The 17,380-nt window shown below is 51.1% G+C and overlaps 4 protein-coding genes across 4 annotated transcripts; 1 reads left to right on the forward strand and 3 right to left on the reverse strand.

Annotated features, from left to right (window-relative positions):
• Positions 1-7,257: 7,257 nt before the first annotated feature.
• EsH8_VII_000897 (class I SAM-dependent methyltransferase) lies at positions 7,258-8,796 on the reverse strand (the record flags this gene model as incomplete). The annotated part of the gene is made up of 7 exons (XM_083271030.1): positions 7,258-7,333; positions 7,404-8,045; positions 8,122-8,162; positions 8,224-8,290; positions 8,389-8,523; positions 8,575-8,627; positions 8,710-8,796. 7 exons carry the CDS (start codon positions 8,794-8,796, stop codon positions 7,258-7,260), a joined length of 1,101 nt encoding a protein of 366 aa, XP_083128587.1.
• A 1,721-nt stretch (positions 8,797-10,517) lies between these two features.
• EsH8_VII_000898 (uncharacterized protein) lies at positions 10,518-11,393 on the reverse strand (the record flags this gene model as incomplete). The annotated part of the gene is made up of 1 exon (XM_083271031.1): positions 10,518-11,393. One exon carries the CDS (start codon positions 11,391-11,393, stop codon positions 10,518-10,520), a length of 876 nt encoding a protein of 291 aa, XP_083128588.1.
• Positions 11,394-11,758: 365 nt separating this feature from the next.
• EsH8_VII_000899 (uncharacterized protein) lies at positions 11,759-12,443 on the reverse strand (the record flags this gene model as incomplete). The annotated part of the gene is made up of 2 exons (XM_083271032.1): positions 11,759-12,034; positions 12,099-12,443. The coding sequence occupies 2 exons, from the start codon at positions 12,441-12,443 to the stop codon at positions 11,759-11,761; spliced, it is 621 nt and encodes a 206-aa protein (XP_083128589.1).
• A 3,663-nt stretch (positions 12,444-16,106) lies between these two features.
• Positions 16,107-17,119, forward strand: EsH8_VII_000900 (uncharacterized protein; the record flags this gene model as incomplete). The annotated part of the gene is made up of 3 exons (XM_083271033.1): positions 16,107-16,245; positions 16,384-16,673; positions 16,868-17,119. The coding sequence occupies 3 exons, from the start codon at positions 16,107-16,109 to the stop codon at positions 17,117-17,119; spliced, it is 681 nt and encodes a 226-aa protein (XP_083128590.1).
• Positions 17,120-17,380: the final 261 nt, after the last annotated feature.

Consider the following 17,380-nt stretch of genomic DNA (forward strand, 5'->3'; position numbering starts at 1 on the left):
CCGAGAACGTTGACATTTTCTCTCCATATATCTACAGCTTCGGGATCCTCTGTGACTACCCTCAGGTGGATTTCACTGCTTGTCCATGGTTGACAGTATATCGCATGCTTTACTTGGGTGCTTCCCAATTGCTGTAGTCCCTCTGCCCATAGGTGGTAGTGGCGCATCTGTAAGCGGGACCGATGGATCTCAGGATCAATCCGTATGCCACCCGTCAAACGTATAAACTTTTCCGTATCTTCAATACTTGTAGGATAAGCAAAAGATATAGTTGTGAAAGTTACCGTACGTTGAAACGCGCTGAAAGCAAAGCTGTAGCCGACTTCTAATGGAGGTTGAACTTTTTCATCTTGAAGACGAAAGGCGTTCATATAAAGAACATAAAACGACGACCTTAAGAAGTTATGAAAGCACTCCTTGGATTTCCAAACTAATATGGAGTTAAAATACGAAATTCTATAAGCATACATATCGAGTGATGGATTTTGGGAGCAGCAGAGTTTATGTAAGATAGGACATACACGAAATAAAGAGGACTTCTTCAGGACATTCAAACATCCTGGCGCACTGCGAGGCCATGAAACCTTCATATGATTGTAACGGCTTGATGTCTTCCCACCAGACAGGTGTGTGATCATTTGACGCCCAAAGTTTCGGAAGCGCGACGCCAAGAGGAAGTCTAAATCTCGTCCAGACCATCCACCGGTTTTCAACCGCTGGTTGTTTTCGACTTAATCTGGACATTGTAAGTACTAGAAAGCATACTCAATTGGAGGTAGAAATATGTTGTAAAATGCATCGAAGAAAAGATGTTGGAAGTTTGAGAGCGGGGAAGGAGCCAATATTTATGCCCGTCCAACATCATGTGGACTTACACGGTGCGTATACATCAAGGGCACTATTTGGTACCTAGTGTGCTTTAAGCCTGCCTGATTCGGTCTCCTGCCGTATTCGTCGCACGATATTGCAGCGGTTTGTTGGTGGGTGATCCCTCGTAAATTAGGCTGCTTTGCCAAATGCTTGAAGGATCCCACAGAGTCATTAAAATGCCTATGCTGCTGCTACCAACACTGCTGTAGAAATAATCCCTAGCAGGAACACGCTTCCGCACAAAATCATAATTTGCCAGTTCGAAATTGTCTACAACACGTCACTTTGTTCGCTTTTCGACCTTACTTAGCTTAAACTACCCTGAGGCATCAAATCCGAGAATTGCCCTACAGTTGGCTGTTTTTGTAGTTGAGAGGGTCACCATCAAGCATGCAGGGCTCTAATTTCGGTCACCTTCCTTATCACTGGTTGTGCTGAATTGGCTCTCGTACGCAGGTCTTCAAATGCAACGATATTCAATTAGTTTGTAATTATTGTCTAAGTTAGGTTCCCAGTGCAGAGGATTCAAACCACGCCCTCGTACGTGGTCAGAGTCCACCACTCAAAGATTAACCGAGCACCAGGTTAATCCCGAACGCTTATCGCCGATCACCCCTGGTTGCCTTGCTGCGTACGGCGGTCATACCAAAATGTTGTTCCAACAGGTTGTTCATTTTGAGACTTGGCAAATGATAAAACGTTGCCATGATTGGCTGGTGACACCACGGCTCTGTTCAGCCGCATAAGCCTCGCTGAACTAACCCCTCAATTTCTGGCATATACACATCGACAAGTGAAAACTGATCTGCTAGACATTCTGTTTCCTGTCGGCCATCTAATCCGGCAATTTTTCAAGTGTTAGTTATTGTCGCGCTCATTGGGTTCGTTTAGCTGACATGGAAGCCGGGCTTAGTGTTTGCAACTGGACACCGGCGCCATCTCCGTCTCCCCTCAACCATCAAAGCTCGGCGATAATCGAGACACGCGTAGACGTGTGTGACGCCCGCAATGCCGAAAAGACTGGACCATCAAGACTACACAGTAGGGTGGATCTGCCCGCTAGAAGTAGAGCAAATTGCGGCAATGGAAATGCTGGACGAGGAACACGACAGGCTACCACAACCGTCGTCAGACCACAACGTTTACAGCTTTGGGAGCATCCATGGCCACAATGTCGTCGTTGCAGGTCTCCACCAAACTGGAAACTGCCCGGCCGCGACGGTTGTCACTCAGATGAGGATGACGTTTCCCAACGTAAGGTTTGGGTTGCTGGTTGGCATAGGCGGTGGCGTCCCACAAAGTACAGACAGCGGGATAGTCCGACTTGGCCATGTAGTAGTCAGTAAGCCGACTGGCATACACTCCGGTGCCGTGCAGTATGACCACGGCAAAGCAAAGGACGGCCGATTCGAACGCACAGGTAGCCTTGCACCACCGCCAGCAGTGCTTCTTAACGCTGCGCAAGCGCTAGCAGTGAAGCGAGCAAGAGAAAGCAACGACGTATTACAGGAAAACGTCAACAGAATCAAGACCAATAACCGATTCCTTCGGAGATTCAAATTTCCCGGCGTAGAGAACGATCATCTCTATAAATCGCAGTACGCTCACAGACAACCTGGGATTTCTTGTGCGGAAGGCAAATGCGAGCCGTCACAGCGTATCAACAGGGACAGTGACGATGATGAGACTTATGTCATTGTGCACCGAGGCACCATTGCATCTGGGGAACTGGTCATCAAGGACGCTAGATTGAGAGATGAGCTTTCTCAACAGTATGGTGTATTGTGCTTTGAGATGGAAGCCGCTGGAGTGCTAGTCGACTTTCCTTGTCTTGTCATTCGCGGTATTTCGGATTACTGCGACTCGCATAAGAACAACCAGTGGCATGGCTATGCTGCAGCTGTAGCGGCAGCATACGCAAGAGAACTCTTCACCTATATGCCTATCGAAAAGATTCAGAGGTTGGTGCGCAATGCTGAATTACTTCTCCAGTATTTAACTGATATTGAACAGCAGGGTTGAAACCGTACTTGTAGACGCAGATGACTATATTCGCAAACACTGCTATGGTGCAGAAAGACTCAAGATTGAACGGCTATCTGGCGATACATTGCCAATTGAACAATGCTATATAAATCTTGCCATCGTGAAGCTAGATGGCAGAAGCAACCATCCCAAACACAAAACCCAGCGTGCCTCACAGTTCTCACTATTGGAGCGGCTGAAAATCGAGACAGCTAGTAAGGGCCTTCAGATCGAACTGCAAGACATATTCAACCCACTTAAAACATACGATGGTAAATTAAACGAAGTCTGCAGAATCTTCATCCAAGGCCGTGCAGGCATTGGAAAGACGACTCTGTGTAAGAAGATTGTCAACGAGTTTCTCCATCATCAGATGTGGAACGAGAGATTCAGTCGCTTGCTCTGGATACCATTGAGGAATTTAAAAGAGCGAATTCGGCCTCAAGGTTACAATCTTGAACAGCTCTTCTGCGACGAATATTTCCCCAACAAGTGCAGCAAAGAATACGCCAATGCATTATGGGACATTTGCGAACAGCCCAACGGCGGCCGCAGCCTTTTTCTTCTTGATGGGCTGGATGAAATCTTGACTGATATCACGACCAGAAGTGATATGGCTCAATTTCTCAAATATCTTGTGAATCAACCAAATGTTATTGTTACTTCTCGGCCAACCACTGTAACTCCTCCCGGTTTCAATCCCTTCGATCTCAATCTAGAGACGATTGGATTTGACTCACATCAAGTGAACACATATATTCAAACTGTTGAACCTGAAGCCGCCAATGCCATCAGAACTTTTCTGGATGACCATACACTTGTCAGAGACTTGGTTCGGATCCCTATTCAACTAGATGCACTTTGCTACTCCTGGAAGGATATAAACGACAACGTCCCAGAATCAATGACCGACCTTTACAGAGCTATTGAGATAGGGCTTTGGAAAAAGGATATCTTGCAGTTAAACAAGAAAATCGACGGCCAGCCCGTGACTGAGCTAGATATTCATCACGCTAGCGAGGTTAGGGAAATCGTTTACAACGAAGCACGCCTGATTGAATTTCTTGCTTTCACTGGGATATACAACGACGTGATCGCCTTCGACGCCTCAATTCGAGCTACTATTTCAAAGGAATTCTCACCGCTCGGAGCGACGATCGACCGTACTCTTCTGAAGGTTTCGTATCTACGAACCTCGGATCCATCGGCCACAGAAAGGAATCAATCATACCATTTCCTCCATCTGACTCTGCAAGAGTATTTTGCGGCACGATACTTTGTCCGGACATGGCAAAGTCAACAGCAACTGGTGTGCTTGGAATTTGGCTCCAAAGAATGCATAGCACCTAGCAACAAGCATATCCGACTTTTGCCAGCAAAAAGAAATGAACTTGATTCAAAAACTTTTTTTCTCAAACACAAATATTCGGCAAGATATGCTATTGTATGGCGCTTTGCCGTCGGCTTGCTGGGCTCGGAAGGAGAAGAACATGAGAAAGAGACGTTATCATTCTTCGCTGCTATCAACTCGGAGCCGCTCGAACTTCTAGGCCCAACGCATCAGAGGCTGACAATGCATTGCTTAAATGAGATTCCGCCTTTATGCGCTTCAGTTAGCATTCAATCACTCCAACAGGAATTACAAATACGGCTATTTAAATGGCTAGCTTTCCAAATCAAATCAAATCAAAGACGAGACGCAATCAGTATCGTGCATAAGATGGAGTTTCCAGAAACATCTCTTGATTTTATTCTCCAACAGAGAGACTATGAGGTTACTGGTGCTCTATTGGACTCTTTGTTTCGGACCAGTAGAGTTAAAAGTTCTGTTGTAAGAATTTTAACTTCTTACCTTCAAGAGGATGTTTATATACGTCTGGTACCATCAATACTTAAGATAGCGGCTATATCGACTGAGCCGCTCGATCGCACTGCTCTAACAACAATAATAGCACTTCTCCATGATATCAACCCAGTTATTAGGGGAACTGCTGTCTATGCTTTAGGTCGTCAGTCATCCCTGCTGTCAAACGTCACAAGCGCGGTAGTGACACGTCTAGACGGCCAAACCCCAAATTTCAGGAAAGCTGCTATCAAGTCGTTAAATTGCCAGTCAACTCTGTCATCAGAAGTCGCAATCGCTATAGTAGCACGTCTAGGCGATCAAAACCCAGATGTCAGGAAAGCTGCTATCGAGGCGTTAAATGGTCAGTCAAGCCTGCCATCAGAAGTCACAGGCGATATAGTGGCATATCTTAGTGACGAGGATCTATATATTAGGCGGATTACCTTTAGGGTCTTAAGTCTCCAGTCAAACCTGCCTGGAGAAGTTGCAAGCGCTATAGCGAAGCATCTTAACGATAAAGACCGATATATTCAGCGGGCTACTGTTAGGGCCTTAGGTCGCCAGTCAAGCCTGTCGGAAGAAGTCGCAAGTGCCTTAGTAGCATACCTTAACCATCAAGTCCCAGATATTAGACGGGCTGCCATCATGGCCTTAGACCCCGGGTCAAGCCTGCCAGTAGAGGTCGCAAGCGTTATACTGGCACGTCTATACGATCGAAATCCAGGTGTTAGACGGGATGCCATTAAGGCCTTAGGTCGTCATTCAAGCCTATCAGAAGAAGTCACAAGTGCTATTCTAGCATGCTTGGACGACCGAAACCCAGGTGTCAGATGGACTGCCATCAATATCTTAGGTCGCCAGTCAAAGCTAACAGAAGAAGTCGCATGCGCTATAGTGGCATGTCTGGACGATAATAGCCCAGTTGTTAGAACGGGTGCCATCGAGGCGTTAAGTCGCCAGTCAAACCTGCCTGCAAAAGTTACCAGCGCTATAGTTACACGTCTGGATAACCAAAATCCAGACGTTAGGGTTGGTGCAATCAATCTCTTCAATCTCAATCCAAACCTGCCAGCAGAGGTTATAAACGCCATAATAGTACATCTTGACGACCAAGATCCAGGTGTTAGGCATGCTGCTGTCGATACCTTAAGTTATCAGTTAAACCTGCCAGCAGAAGTCACAAGCGCTATAACGGCATGTCTTGGCGATCAAGATCCAGTTATTAGGCGGGCTGCCATCTTTGCTTTACGTCGCCAGTCAAACCTACCGGCAGAAGTTGAAAGCGCAATGATAGCACTTCTGAACGATGGAAGCGTAGATGCTAGGAATGCTGCTTTAGATGCTTTAGGCCGACAGTTAAGCCTGTCAACAGAGGCTGCAAACCATCAAGCTTTGGATTTTATACAGGCTGCCAACGATATTTTAAATCAAGGAGCACCCTTGGCGATGTTTTACCCTATTTTTTTATCACTGCCGCGAAACTCAGCTGTTCCTGACAACCTTTTGTTTTCCATCTTAATCCTCGATGAAGAATGCTGTCGTATCTGTTTCAAAAAGTTCAACATAGAGCGAATACTCACCGTCTTGGCAGAGAATTCATTTACAGACTATCTGGCTTTATATATTCACGACGGCAAGTTATATCTTGAAACGCAGAATGAAGTTTATAGTATAGATGACCCGATTGCTATTGAGGAAGTTACTAAGCAGGCGCAACTATTCTGGCTCTAGGTGCAGGCAGCCATGCAGGAAAAATTATAGGTGTTTTATTACATGTTTCTAGCTACATCTTATCATCCAGGACCTCAAAAGTTTTGGTGGTAAATATTCTTATATAAGAATTAGGTTCACAATATTTATAGAAAATAGTCGGTAAATCAACTGAGCTGGGAAGGTAAAAGTAAAAGCTCGACATTAGTGGTCTTTCCAGCTCGGTCAAGAGAGACACACGCAGCCTAATGTAACTCTCGTACAGAAAAATTACCCAAGGTTTGTATCCCAGGCTACAAAATTATCTGAAATTCATACTTGGAAAAGCAGATGTCCAAAGAGTTCACGATTGGAAATGGCTGAGAAGTTCACCCGATACCATCGGAAGGTTTCTGCAACTGTCGATAAATCAATTATAGCAGCTCCTTACACTTTCGATAACACTTTTTACTGCTTCAAAGTTTTTCTTTTTCAAAAATCACAATGTGTGTGACGAGAGCATCATTCAAACAGTTTCTTGAGAGATCGGAGCTATGTGCTTGCCACGTCTAGCGGCACATGACTAGCTAACTGGAAGCCTATAGATACAGGCTCTTTGGTCCCTTTCAGCTAAGAATACAAGGAAAATTCTCCTACAAATTTCCTATGTTTAATGCGTGCTCTTTCCGGTGATATGATGAAACAATATACATTGCTAATCAGTTATTTCATGCAACATGTACATAATAGACGGAGAAGTCTATTCCCTATATGTGAAAATGATAGGAAAGGTGAGAACCAGATAATCTCCAAGCTCGCAACTCTGCCTAGGCTCCTGGAACTGTAGGAGTTTCCTGCTCAGTTTCGCCTGAATCTTCTGGTTTACGCGCGTAGACGACGTGACTGTCTCAGGTTAGCTGCATGACCAAATATGAACTTTGGATGACTTTGATCCGCAAAACAATTAACTTACAGCACATAGTAGGTCTGGAGCTTAGGGTCTCTAGAAGCTTTCCGCATCTCGCTCATAAAAACCAGGATCTCTGCATACTCCCAGCCCATGACCTCCTTCAGAAGGAAAGTTCCGAACCCCTCCAAAGACTGGTCGACATAGTCCAAGTTGCAAGCGCCGACTTCCTTCAGCTTGGGGTCCGATGGCCATTGCCCGACAGGAACAGGCCATTTCTTCTCGACAATATCAACAAAACCAGCTGCACCTAGAGCCTTGGCTATACCGTGGTCGCGGGTTTGTCTCGCTGTCTTTCCAAGCCTGTCTAGGGCCTCAAACATGACATTGGCCCATCTTTTGAAGATATGATCGTCGGCCAAGGCCTCGCCCTGACTCTGAGAGCGACTCTCAAAATCGAACTCCTTAATCTCAAAGTATCCACCTGGTTTGAGATGCTCAAAGGCTTGTGCATACGTCTTTGGCCAATCGGATATGCTGCCTTCGAGGTTACGAACGTGGATAAAGTCAAAGTAATCAACAGGCCAAGTCCATGACTCCTCAATATCATCGATCTGGAATTTGCAATTGGGTGGAACCCACCCAGGTTGGATGGGGGAGATGTCAACACCGGTGACTTCGGCAGATGGGAACTCATCGGCAAAATCGCTAATATCTTGATAAGCTCGTTGTCATTCAAGATCAATTCCAGCTGCCGCTGGGCTCGAGGGTATTCAAAACTCACATGGCCCAGATACCGGTCCCGGTGCCGAGGTCGAGAACATTCTGTGCAATTTGTGAGAAACCAAGGTTCTGATGGGCTTCCAACCGAGGGAGAGATGCCTACGTGTGCATTGTTGCCGATTGGCGCCAGGAATAGTTTGTCGTCAAGGAACAGAGTCTGCCAGTAGTGACTTCCACGTTGTTAGAGTAGCATTCCCTAGGAGGCAGGCGATTGCAACATCGTTTCTGCATAAAGGCGATGCAGTGTAAGAAAAGAGAGTTTACTTACTTGATTTCGAGTCCCTCATTTTGCTTCTCGTCGTTCGGGCCCCAATAATCGGTCTTCTGCGTATAAGTGCGCCCATGGAGTCGGCGGTACTCGGTGATGCTTTCGCTCAAGGAAGCAGTCGAGGAAGAGTGGATACTGCACTCAGTTGGTAAGCTTGGAGCATTTATGATCGATGTGGGCTACCACCTCTGTGTTTCTGACTGAAGGTCATTCTCACCTTCGTCGTCGGCAACGAGATCCTGTCATGACACCAAGTAAGCCTAAAATACACACGACACTCTCATATTCCAAGAGCAAACAAAACCCATTGAGGTTGCTCACTGCGGTAATCGTGCCTTCAGCAGGCTCGTTGGCAACATTGGTAGGGGTCTGGCCTGTCGCCGTTGCCGAACTTGCGACTGTCGCCATATTGACTTGAGATTGTCGAAGGGCAGCCGAGGGCAAGAAATTCGAAGCTGGGCAGGTTGGAAGCCGAAACGTTGCAGTCAGTAAGAGCCACAACAAGCCCACGCAAGATTGGACTGGCGGGCTTGGACGACACCCCTCTTTTAAATGGATTTTTGTTGTTGTTGGTCCCAGGTTTTACCAACCTCCAGTGCTGTCGTTAACACGCCTTCTGCAGACTGGGGTCGGATGCGCCAAGGGTCGAGGCGAGAACCCGCCTCCGCGGACGAATGAAACCAACCAATTCTTCAATGCTCGATGCATATTCTAAGCTAATTGTGGAAGGTATGGGGTTTCTTCGACGTCCAACAGCATAGCCAACATACCACAATGGCAAACAATGTCGGATGGAAACGAACTGGATGCGTCTGCCCCTCCTCAGCTCGCCTTATTGGCTGGCACGTTGAGCGCTATCCGGGCAGCCGCGCAACCCACAGCCAATTCACAAATGTGCCAACCAATCCGTTCATCGCTAATCTCGGCCACGGCACGCAATCCGGAATACACAAGAGCACTTGTCTTTGAGAGGTTGACCCAAGCTTTCTTCCCTCCAATCCAGTGTGTCATTCTCGAGTTCTTGTCCTTGCTGAGCTCGATTATCCCCGACACCGCGTATTTTCTGTGTTCAACATAAAGCGAACAGACACCGCCTGGATGGAGGAAGCTTCTAACTCGATGCTTATCGAAAAAGTTGTTGAGCAGGCGTGACTGCACCAGCTTTAGCTTCAGGCACATAAACTAATCGTAGTGGAAAGATCCCTCCCCAAAAAAAGATGAAACGTTTTGTTATGTGTTTCTCGTTGTATCTTAGTATTCAAGCTCCTTTTCACGGCGCTGGATGAGAAACTCCTCCGTGACTTTTACCGCATCGTTTTAATTTCACGTCTCATAGTCCGCCTCAACCGTTGGACCAAACGCGAATGGATCCCTCGTTTGAAGAAAAGGGGCGTCTCAACGTTAGTGCTGGTTGCGTTCCCTCCCCAAACGCCTTCTTAAGACCCCGTAAACCAACACTGTCACGAGGGATCTCGACTCATACCTGTCGGCCCGCCGCAACTTATGAAGCCGATCTCCTGAACATGAGAGTTCGCCCGACCCAATGTCCATGAACGACGCTGCGCAACTCGTGCGCGTGGCTACAGCTGCAGTTGATGGGGATGCCGCGGCATTTTGGACCACATGGCGACTGGGTCGGGGGCACGCGTGAGCGGATATGTTGGATCCTGTTGCCTTCGCCTTTGTTCCACATTGAGTCGTCTTGCTTATCACTTTAGAAAATGAAACGTGAACCTGAGCCATGTGCGGCTCTGGCTGTGAGCCAAGGTTGCACTTGTGTGCTCTGCCAGCCTAGGGCAAGGAAATGGACGACAAGACCTGACCTGCGCGGGATTCGTCCGGCCGGCCGAGTAGTTGGACTAGCAATAGCTAGCCTCCAATTCTTCTGTGCACCAAAAAGGTGGTCTGGGGCAACCGATAGAGACTACATCGGCAGGGCACAAAGCTGGCATGCCGACATCACGATTCCGGGGACCAGTAGAAGTGTTTGAGATGTGTTTATCGTCTACGAAATCACTGTACTAGACTACCGGAGATATCCCGAACCGAACAGTTTCATAAATCCAAAAAATGCAAAAAATAGCAAAATAACGCCTTAAACTCACAACGCTCACTGATTTTTTTTAAGTTCAACCCACCACGTGAGGGACGCCCCTCTTCCACTTGAGCTCCTTGCCGTGCTTGCTCTTGTGGTGCCGGGACACGTTGTCCCTCCTCCCCTCGTGCTCGCAGCCCGGGTGCGGGCACTGGCGGATCTCGGACCGCACGTTGGCCTTCTCGGCGACGTCCTTGTGCCGCGCCTGCAGGTGCCGCTCGAGGTCCCGCACCTGGGCGAACTTGTGCTCGGTGCGGTGCTCGGCGCGGCAGATTGTGCAGACGAGGGCCTTGCGGTGGACGCGCTGGTGCTGCTTCAGCTGGGCCTCCTTGCGGAAGGTCTTGGTGCAGCCGTCGGTCGTGCACTGGTAGGGGTGGGCAGCGGCGCTGGCGTTGTCCGAGCCGGGGGAGGTGGTGCCGAGCGGCGAGCCGTCGGCGCTGGCCGGGAAGGAGGAGGGGGAGTATGACATTGCGGCTTCGGGGAAGAAGTCGAGGGCTGGCTCGAAGGGGGAGGTGTTGGTGCTTCCGAGGTAGGACGAGACCTGGTCGGTCCCGGACAGGTAGCCGGAGGTGGAGAGATCCGGGAGGGGCCCGTTGAAGTCGAACATGTCGGCCCGGAGGCTCTGTTCGACATCGTACATAACAGTGGGGTCGTTGAAGATGTCCTGGGGAGAGCTGGTGGTTTGGTAGTCGGTCTCCATCTCGGGGAAGCTGAGGCCAGCCATGTCGAAGTCGTTGGTGGCAAGCATGTCTTGCTGCATGAGCATGGCCCAATCGTCCATGTCGTCGGGCATCTCACAGAGCTCGGAGAGAGGCGAGCCGTGCTGAAAGATGTTGTTGTTCTCCATGGTGTCAGGTGCAGCCCATCCCGGCTGGCCCATGTAGGGCCAACCTGAGGTTGTAGCCGCCATTGTGAAAAGGAGGGGGTTGATTTCGGGGTGTGTAGTGTTCTCGCTTGCGTGTCTGCCAACGTCGATCGTTGCAACAGACGTATCAGTCAACTCCGTCTCTGAAGTTGAAGGCTGCTGGTTAAAGTGGTAGTTTTGGTAGATGGTGGTTGACTCGGCGATTTGCTGAGCTAGATGGTTTACAAATGGCGTTGGTTGTGTGTGAGCTTGTGGACAGGCGCTATCAGGTTTAGATGGCCGATCGAGAAGTTTTACGACATACTCAGGTCCGTGGCCAACCTGGGGGCCTTGGTTAGTTACGTGTCACAACTGGCGAGGCACGAATAGCAAGCTTACCAGTGCGAATAACCATCATCATCGTCACCACATTAGACAGCAACCGACAACAACGTCGGCGTGATGCTATGAGACAGCATCGGGACGTCGAGGTAGTCGTCCGAAAGACCAGGCATCCAGTCCATCTTGGTATCTGGAAATGCGCCGAGGCGCTGTTCAATCGGGTGAGACTGTCCACGAGTCATCTTTGCAGCGTCTGGCTCAAAGACATAAGTTGTCTGCCCAATAAGGCTAGAGGCAATGTGGTGCATGTGTTGCATCTCGCAACTGAAGTCCTGGGCCTTGCACGAAGTATTTGCAGGTTGGGGCTAAGTAGTGTTAGCCTCTCGTCATGAGAGAGAAAAGCATCTTCTATTTCAATCGTTAACTAACCTGATCCGGTCGGAACCGACGCGGTCGAATTGCTTGGTCCCATGTTGGCGAAGGAGATTGTTCTCCGACGATGAAAGGAAGGTCATCCACGGCAGAATGAAGTTTCCTCAGGGACGATATATAATACTGGTGAGATCTTTCAATGTCTTCCAACAACAGTTGAATTCTCGATTCGCAGGCCTCAACAACCGGGGCAAACTCGATAGCGAGTGTCACGGCCGTCCAAGGTTCGATCGGAAATGCAAATGCAGAAGGGATTATGTCGTAACGGCCACCGTCAGGGTCGCCGTCGCAGTCATACAAGCCCCAGCGGTCGTCGACCGGTGGATCTTTCGAGAAGCCCATGTTGGCTGTGGTAGAAGCTGTTGCTACAACCAGCGCATCGGATGGAATTGACAGGGGATGCTGCGAAAGCTTTGGGGGATTCAAAATCGATGATTCAGGTGAGGTGTGGTGAGGGTTAGGTGTGATGAGGGTAAGGTAAGAAGAGGTTGAAGGTAGTCGGAGCGGATAAGGATGAGAGAGGTTCAGAGTCGAGATGCGCGAGGGATGCCTGGGGATTTGAACAATCCAGTGACTCAAGCCCGCAGCCTCTAACTGGCTGCCTGTGCCGGTTTCCCTGGGGGCGCAGCGATTTGGCCTCAGTGGCCCGTGCGTTGACCGCAGCCAGGGATCACCTGGCAGAGGTACGCCCAGAGTGAATTAAATGTTAAACCCAGTATGGCCTATTGTCTATGGTATCTCCCATATTGTACTTGACGTGATTTACCCAACTGTATTGAGAACCCAAAGTCTAACTAAAAATTGCATAGCTGCCTTCTATTTTATCTCTTACTTTATGACTGTGTCCGGTGTAGATAGCTGTATTCACGGCATCTTGATGGTCAGCATCGAAGTACCGATCTGCGCCGGCCGGGGCTGAACGGTGGGCGGATTCCAACCCATGAGCACCATTGGCAGGCGAAGCTTGTTTCTGCTCCACCCTGGCGCAGCCAAAAGATACAAGGTACTTGAGGCCGCCGCGGCATTCCCCATCCTTTTCCCATGTCATCGCGCCATTGCGCATGTCCCGACAATGGGTTCTCGATGGGAATGATGCAGATTTCTCAGGGACGATGCAATTGCTGTTCAATTATTGGCCGCCTTGCGTTGAGTCACTGCGGCGGGGGCAGCTTGAGCTTTGGCCGTCCAGCTGCTCTTCATAGGGGCTTCGTTGCGCCCATCTCGCCGCCATCAGTTCTCGCTCACCCGTCATCGTCATGACGGCACAGACCTCGCAGGCTCAACACGAGGTTGACCTCGCAGAACGCCTTGTTTGAGGGGTTCTCTAGTTTCAATCCAACACGAGACCGAGTGGCCCTCGAAGAATCGCTCAGCACCGACACGCGCCATTTCGCAATCGATTCCCAGCATCAGTCCTGCTTACGCCTCAATGAGCGGTAGATAATATTGGAACATCAACCGAACGCTGTCGATATCTTGTCACGATGTATTCGCACAATCAATCGCACAATCAAGATCAAGATTTTCCAGAAGATGAAGGCTGAGCGTACGAATGTCACGGCGAACCAGGGCGAACCACGACGCACCCGTTCCGACGCCCGCCGCAACTGACCGATAACATGAGCGGGTCCTGGCAGCTCGCTGCGGCCGACCACTGGTCGGCCACTGTCTCAATGTCAGTCAGGCAGCGCCCAACGCCATTTTTCGTCCCGGTCACCAACTCTCTGATCCTGATGTTCCCGCTTTGAGAGGTTCAATTCTAGGCCTAACAGGCGTCGCTCGCCTCTATGCTACGTCGTGACCCGGTCGCCCATTCAAGCTCGATCATCCCGACCCCCTTCTAGGCAACTTGCGACAGCCGACTCGATCCAAAACAAGACGAAAAAGGAAATGCGCACACAACGAACCGAATGATTGACGGATGCGAGCAAAAGAAATGCGTCGAGGGGGAATCGAACCCCCGGCTCCCCGACGCTGCTGGATGGCAACGGAGAATTTTACCACTAAACCATCGACGCAAGTGGAAGCTGAGTCAGCTGATGAAAGGCAGCTGCAAAAGAGTAATTATGACCCACACCTACCTGTGCACGGCTGTAAAACCACGACCAACGAAAGAACATACGGCAACGGGAGGTGAAAGAAAAAAAGAGGCGGGAATTGCTAGACATTGCTTGTCGACAGAATTTGTTCAGTTTTGAGGCACGGGCCAATAATCGTGAGGGTGACACAAGCTGGAGGTGACCGCAGACGGACGTCACCCGTTGCAAGTCGAGCGAGCAAATGGGGCCATGTCCATCTAGTGTCGGCCAGTTGAATGCCGTCAGAAACAGCCCCAGGAGCCGGCGGATGAAGTCGAAATAGAGCCGGCAGCGGGTCCGGCCAAGGTTTGGATCTCCCCCTTTGCACGTCCCCTCTCCCGGCCTCTGCGGTGGGCTGTGTGACGTGGAACCCTCCAAAGGGGGCTGTGACAATTCACATCGAAGATGGGTGGAGATGCTCGGGGCGGGTTCCGGGCGGCGGGAAGGGGTCCACACCGTCCCGTGTCCGGAGCTGCGAGCTGTTTCCGCGTCGGGATTACGGCATGTGTTCAAGTAGGGGGGGGTAGTAGGAGAGATGGCTGGCTGCCGAAAGCACATCGACAGCACATCGACCTGGTGCATCGGCGCCCAACCAACGCCGTTGCCACCCGCTGAAGTTTCCTCCCTTCCTCTCCGCACCCGACGATCTTGGCGCAGGGCCAGATCTTCCACGTTTGAACCGCAACCTCAAAGACATCCGCGACCAGCCACATGTCTCTGCTGCCCGCCACGTCACGAACGGCATCACAAGGACGGCGGCCAGCCTCAGAAGCCATCGCAACGACCCAGCGACCCTGATGACACAAGCGGAGCTACCTCTCTCCCGGCGCGCAGTCTCTGTCTCGCCGTCCGTAGGATTGTCCCGACAACGAAAATCCCGCCCATTCCAGCCCGCATAGCTCGTCCCGCATGTTTTCCGACGCCGTGCCCAAATCCCGCGCATGCCAATCTCCCCCCAGCACCAAGCTCCCCCCATTCGGGCCACGAGTGCGGGAGTTTGAGCAAGATACTTGCATCGGCGCACCGCGCTAGCGCCCGCCCGCACCCCCGCCCCGGCCGTCTGATTCGTCGCCCAGTCAAGGGGAACCATACCCGTCTCTTTGAGCCTCTCTGCCGTGTACGCTCAACATCACGCCCAAAAAAGCCCACCACCCCATCCATGGCCGTCGACGTCCAGCCATCCCATCCCAAATCTGACTGGATTTGACCTTGATCCTCGGGCCTAGACAGCTCGTCTCCTCGCTAAACGTAGTCCCCAAGTGCTCACCCCCGCGCGTCAGTTAAATAAACTTGCTCAATTGGCGCCATCCATTGGCTTACCTTCCCGTTGCGGGACTCCTGTTGTCCTTCCCAAGGATCGATACCCCTCCCCTCCCTCCGCTGTTCTCTCACACCCCATTGCGGTGAAGAGCTGGGCCACGAGCCAAGGCATCTGCACCAGAACTGGCATAGGGCGTCGTGAGAAACGCAGTCGTATAACCGCATAGCAGCGGCCCTCCATAGGCCCGCTCGCTTGCCCCGACACGCCGTTCCTGCTTGCATTGTGGCGTTTGAGGGGGTTTTTCTCCCCCTCGTGCAGAAGAAGCTGAAGGTTGGGCTAGCCTCCGTGTCATTACTGCCACCGCAGCAGCTACAGCTAACATCCTTGTTCTACGCATTTTTCTTCCCTTCCCAGAGGTAAGGATAAGCTACTGTATTAGGATGCAATGCATGTTCACTCCTCTGCGGGGAGGGGTGGTAGTGGCGGTGGTACTGGGGGGGAAAGTGTTTATATAACTGCCTCGCTCGCAATACATGACCCTCCACGACACCTCACACCTCTCCTTCTCCCTCCGTCTCCCACGTCTTGGCAAGAGCTCCATCTTTGATACCCTTGATCCGCATCACGAAAGTCAAAACAGAGTAGACCACCCCCCCGTCATCAACAATGGCCCCCAAGACCCTCCTCCTCGCCCTCGGCGCCGCGAACCTCGCCTCCGCCCACTTCGGCCTCAGCTACCCGGAATGGCGCGCCGACACCCTCACGGCGACCAATGTGACGGGCTACTCGCAGTGGACATACCCTTGTACGACTCCCCCTTTCTCTTTCCCCGTTTCTCCAATTCTCCATCAACCGCCCCTACCAGTTACCCTCGAGCTCATGAAAGCCCGCTCTGGGGAAGCCCTTGACCATGACATGACATGACTGACCTGTCCACCCCCAGGCGCCGGCGTCCCCTACGGCTCGGGTAACACCACCGACTGGCCCCTCGACGGCGGCTCCATCAAGCTCGACCTGCACCACGACTGGACCTACGTCTTCATCAACCTCGGCATCGAGTCCGGTGGCAACGTCACCACGCACAACATCACCCTCACCCCGCAGTTCTGGAACGCCACCGGCTCCGGCACCCTCTGCGTCGAGAAGCTGGCGCTGCCCACGCCCGCCAAGGACGGCCAGAAGGGCAGCATCCAGGTCGTCACCGTCGGCGAATCGGGAGCCGGCTTGTACAACGTACGTTCCTCCACCCCCTCCGTTAACCCCCGTCATTCACGAGCGTGTTTTTCTCTGTTTTGCGCAATCCCGCCGGAATTGTGTCATGCCAGCTTGTCTTGGGGCTTACTATGATACCCCCGTTCAACGCGGTGGACCTGTGACAACGGACGTGATTGAACTGCAAAAGGACAAAAGCTGACTCCGGATCGCAGTGCGCCGACATTCGCTTCACCTCCAACGCCACGGCCCTCGCGGCGGACCAGTGCAAGAGCGAGGGCGTCTCCGTCTACCCCATCAAGGAGCAGAGCGCCAACGGCACCAGCGACAGCGACAGCGGCAACAGCACCGGCAACTCCACGGGCGGCGGCGCGCCCAGCGACGCCCCCGGCCGCAGCGCGCACACGGTCGCCCTCTCGTCCGTCGTCGGCCTCAGCATGGCCTTCGTCCTCGGCATGAGCTTGTAAGAGCCCAGCCCCCCAACCACCCCGCTGTCCCAAGAAGAGAGGTCTAGGTCCGGGGCGGGGGTCGGCTGGCATCACGTCTATAAAGGCAGCGCGACGAGAAATGCGTTTGTTTATACGCGAGCGCGCTTGTGTGTGAGGCTGTGCGTGTGTGCTACTAATGTACATGAATGCTTTGATACCATATCATCCCCGTATGATGCTTCTCAAATGATAATGAAAAGAAAAAAAATCTCACTGCTATGCTCATGTGTATGTTTATAA

The sequence above is a fragment of the Colletotrichum jinshuiense genome, chromosome 7 (assembly GCF_051148585.1).
Source record: "Colletotrichum jinshuiense chromosome 7, complete sequence".
NCBI classification, from domain to species: Eukaryota; Fungi; Ascomycota; class Sordariomycetes; order Glomerellales; family Glomerellaceae; genus Colletotrichum; species Colletotrichum jinshuiense.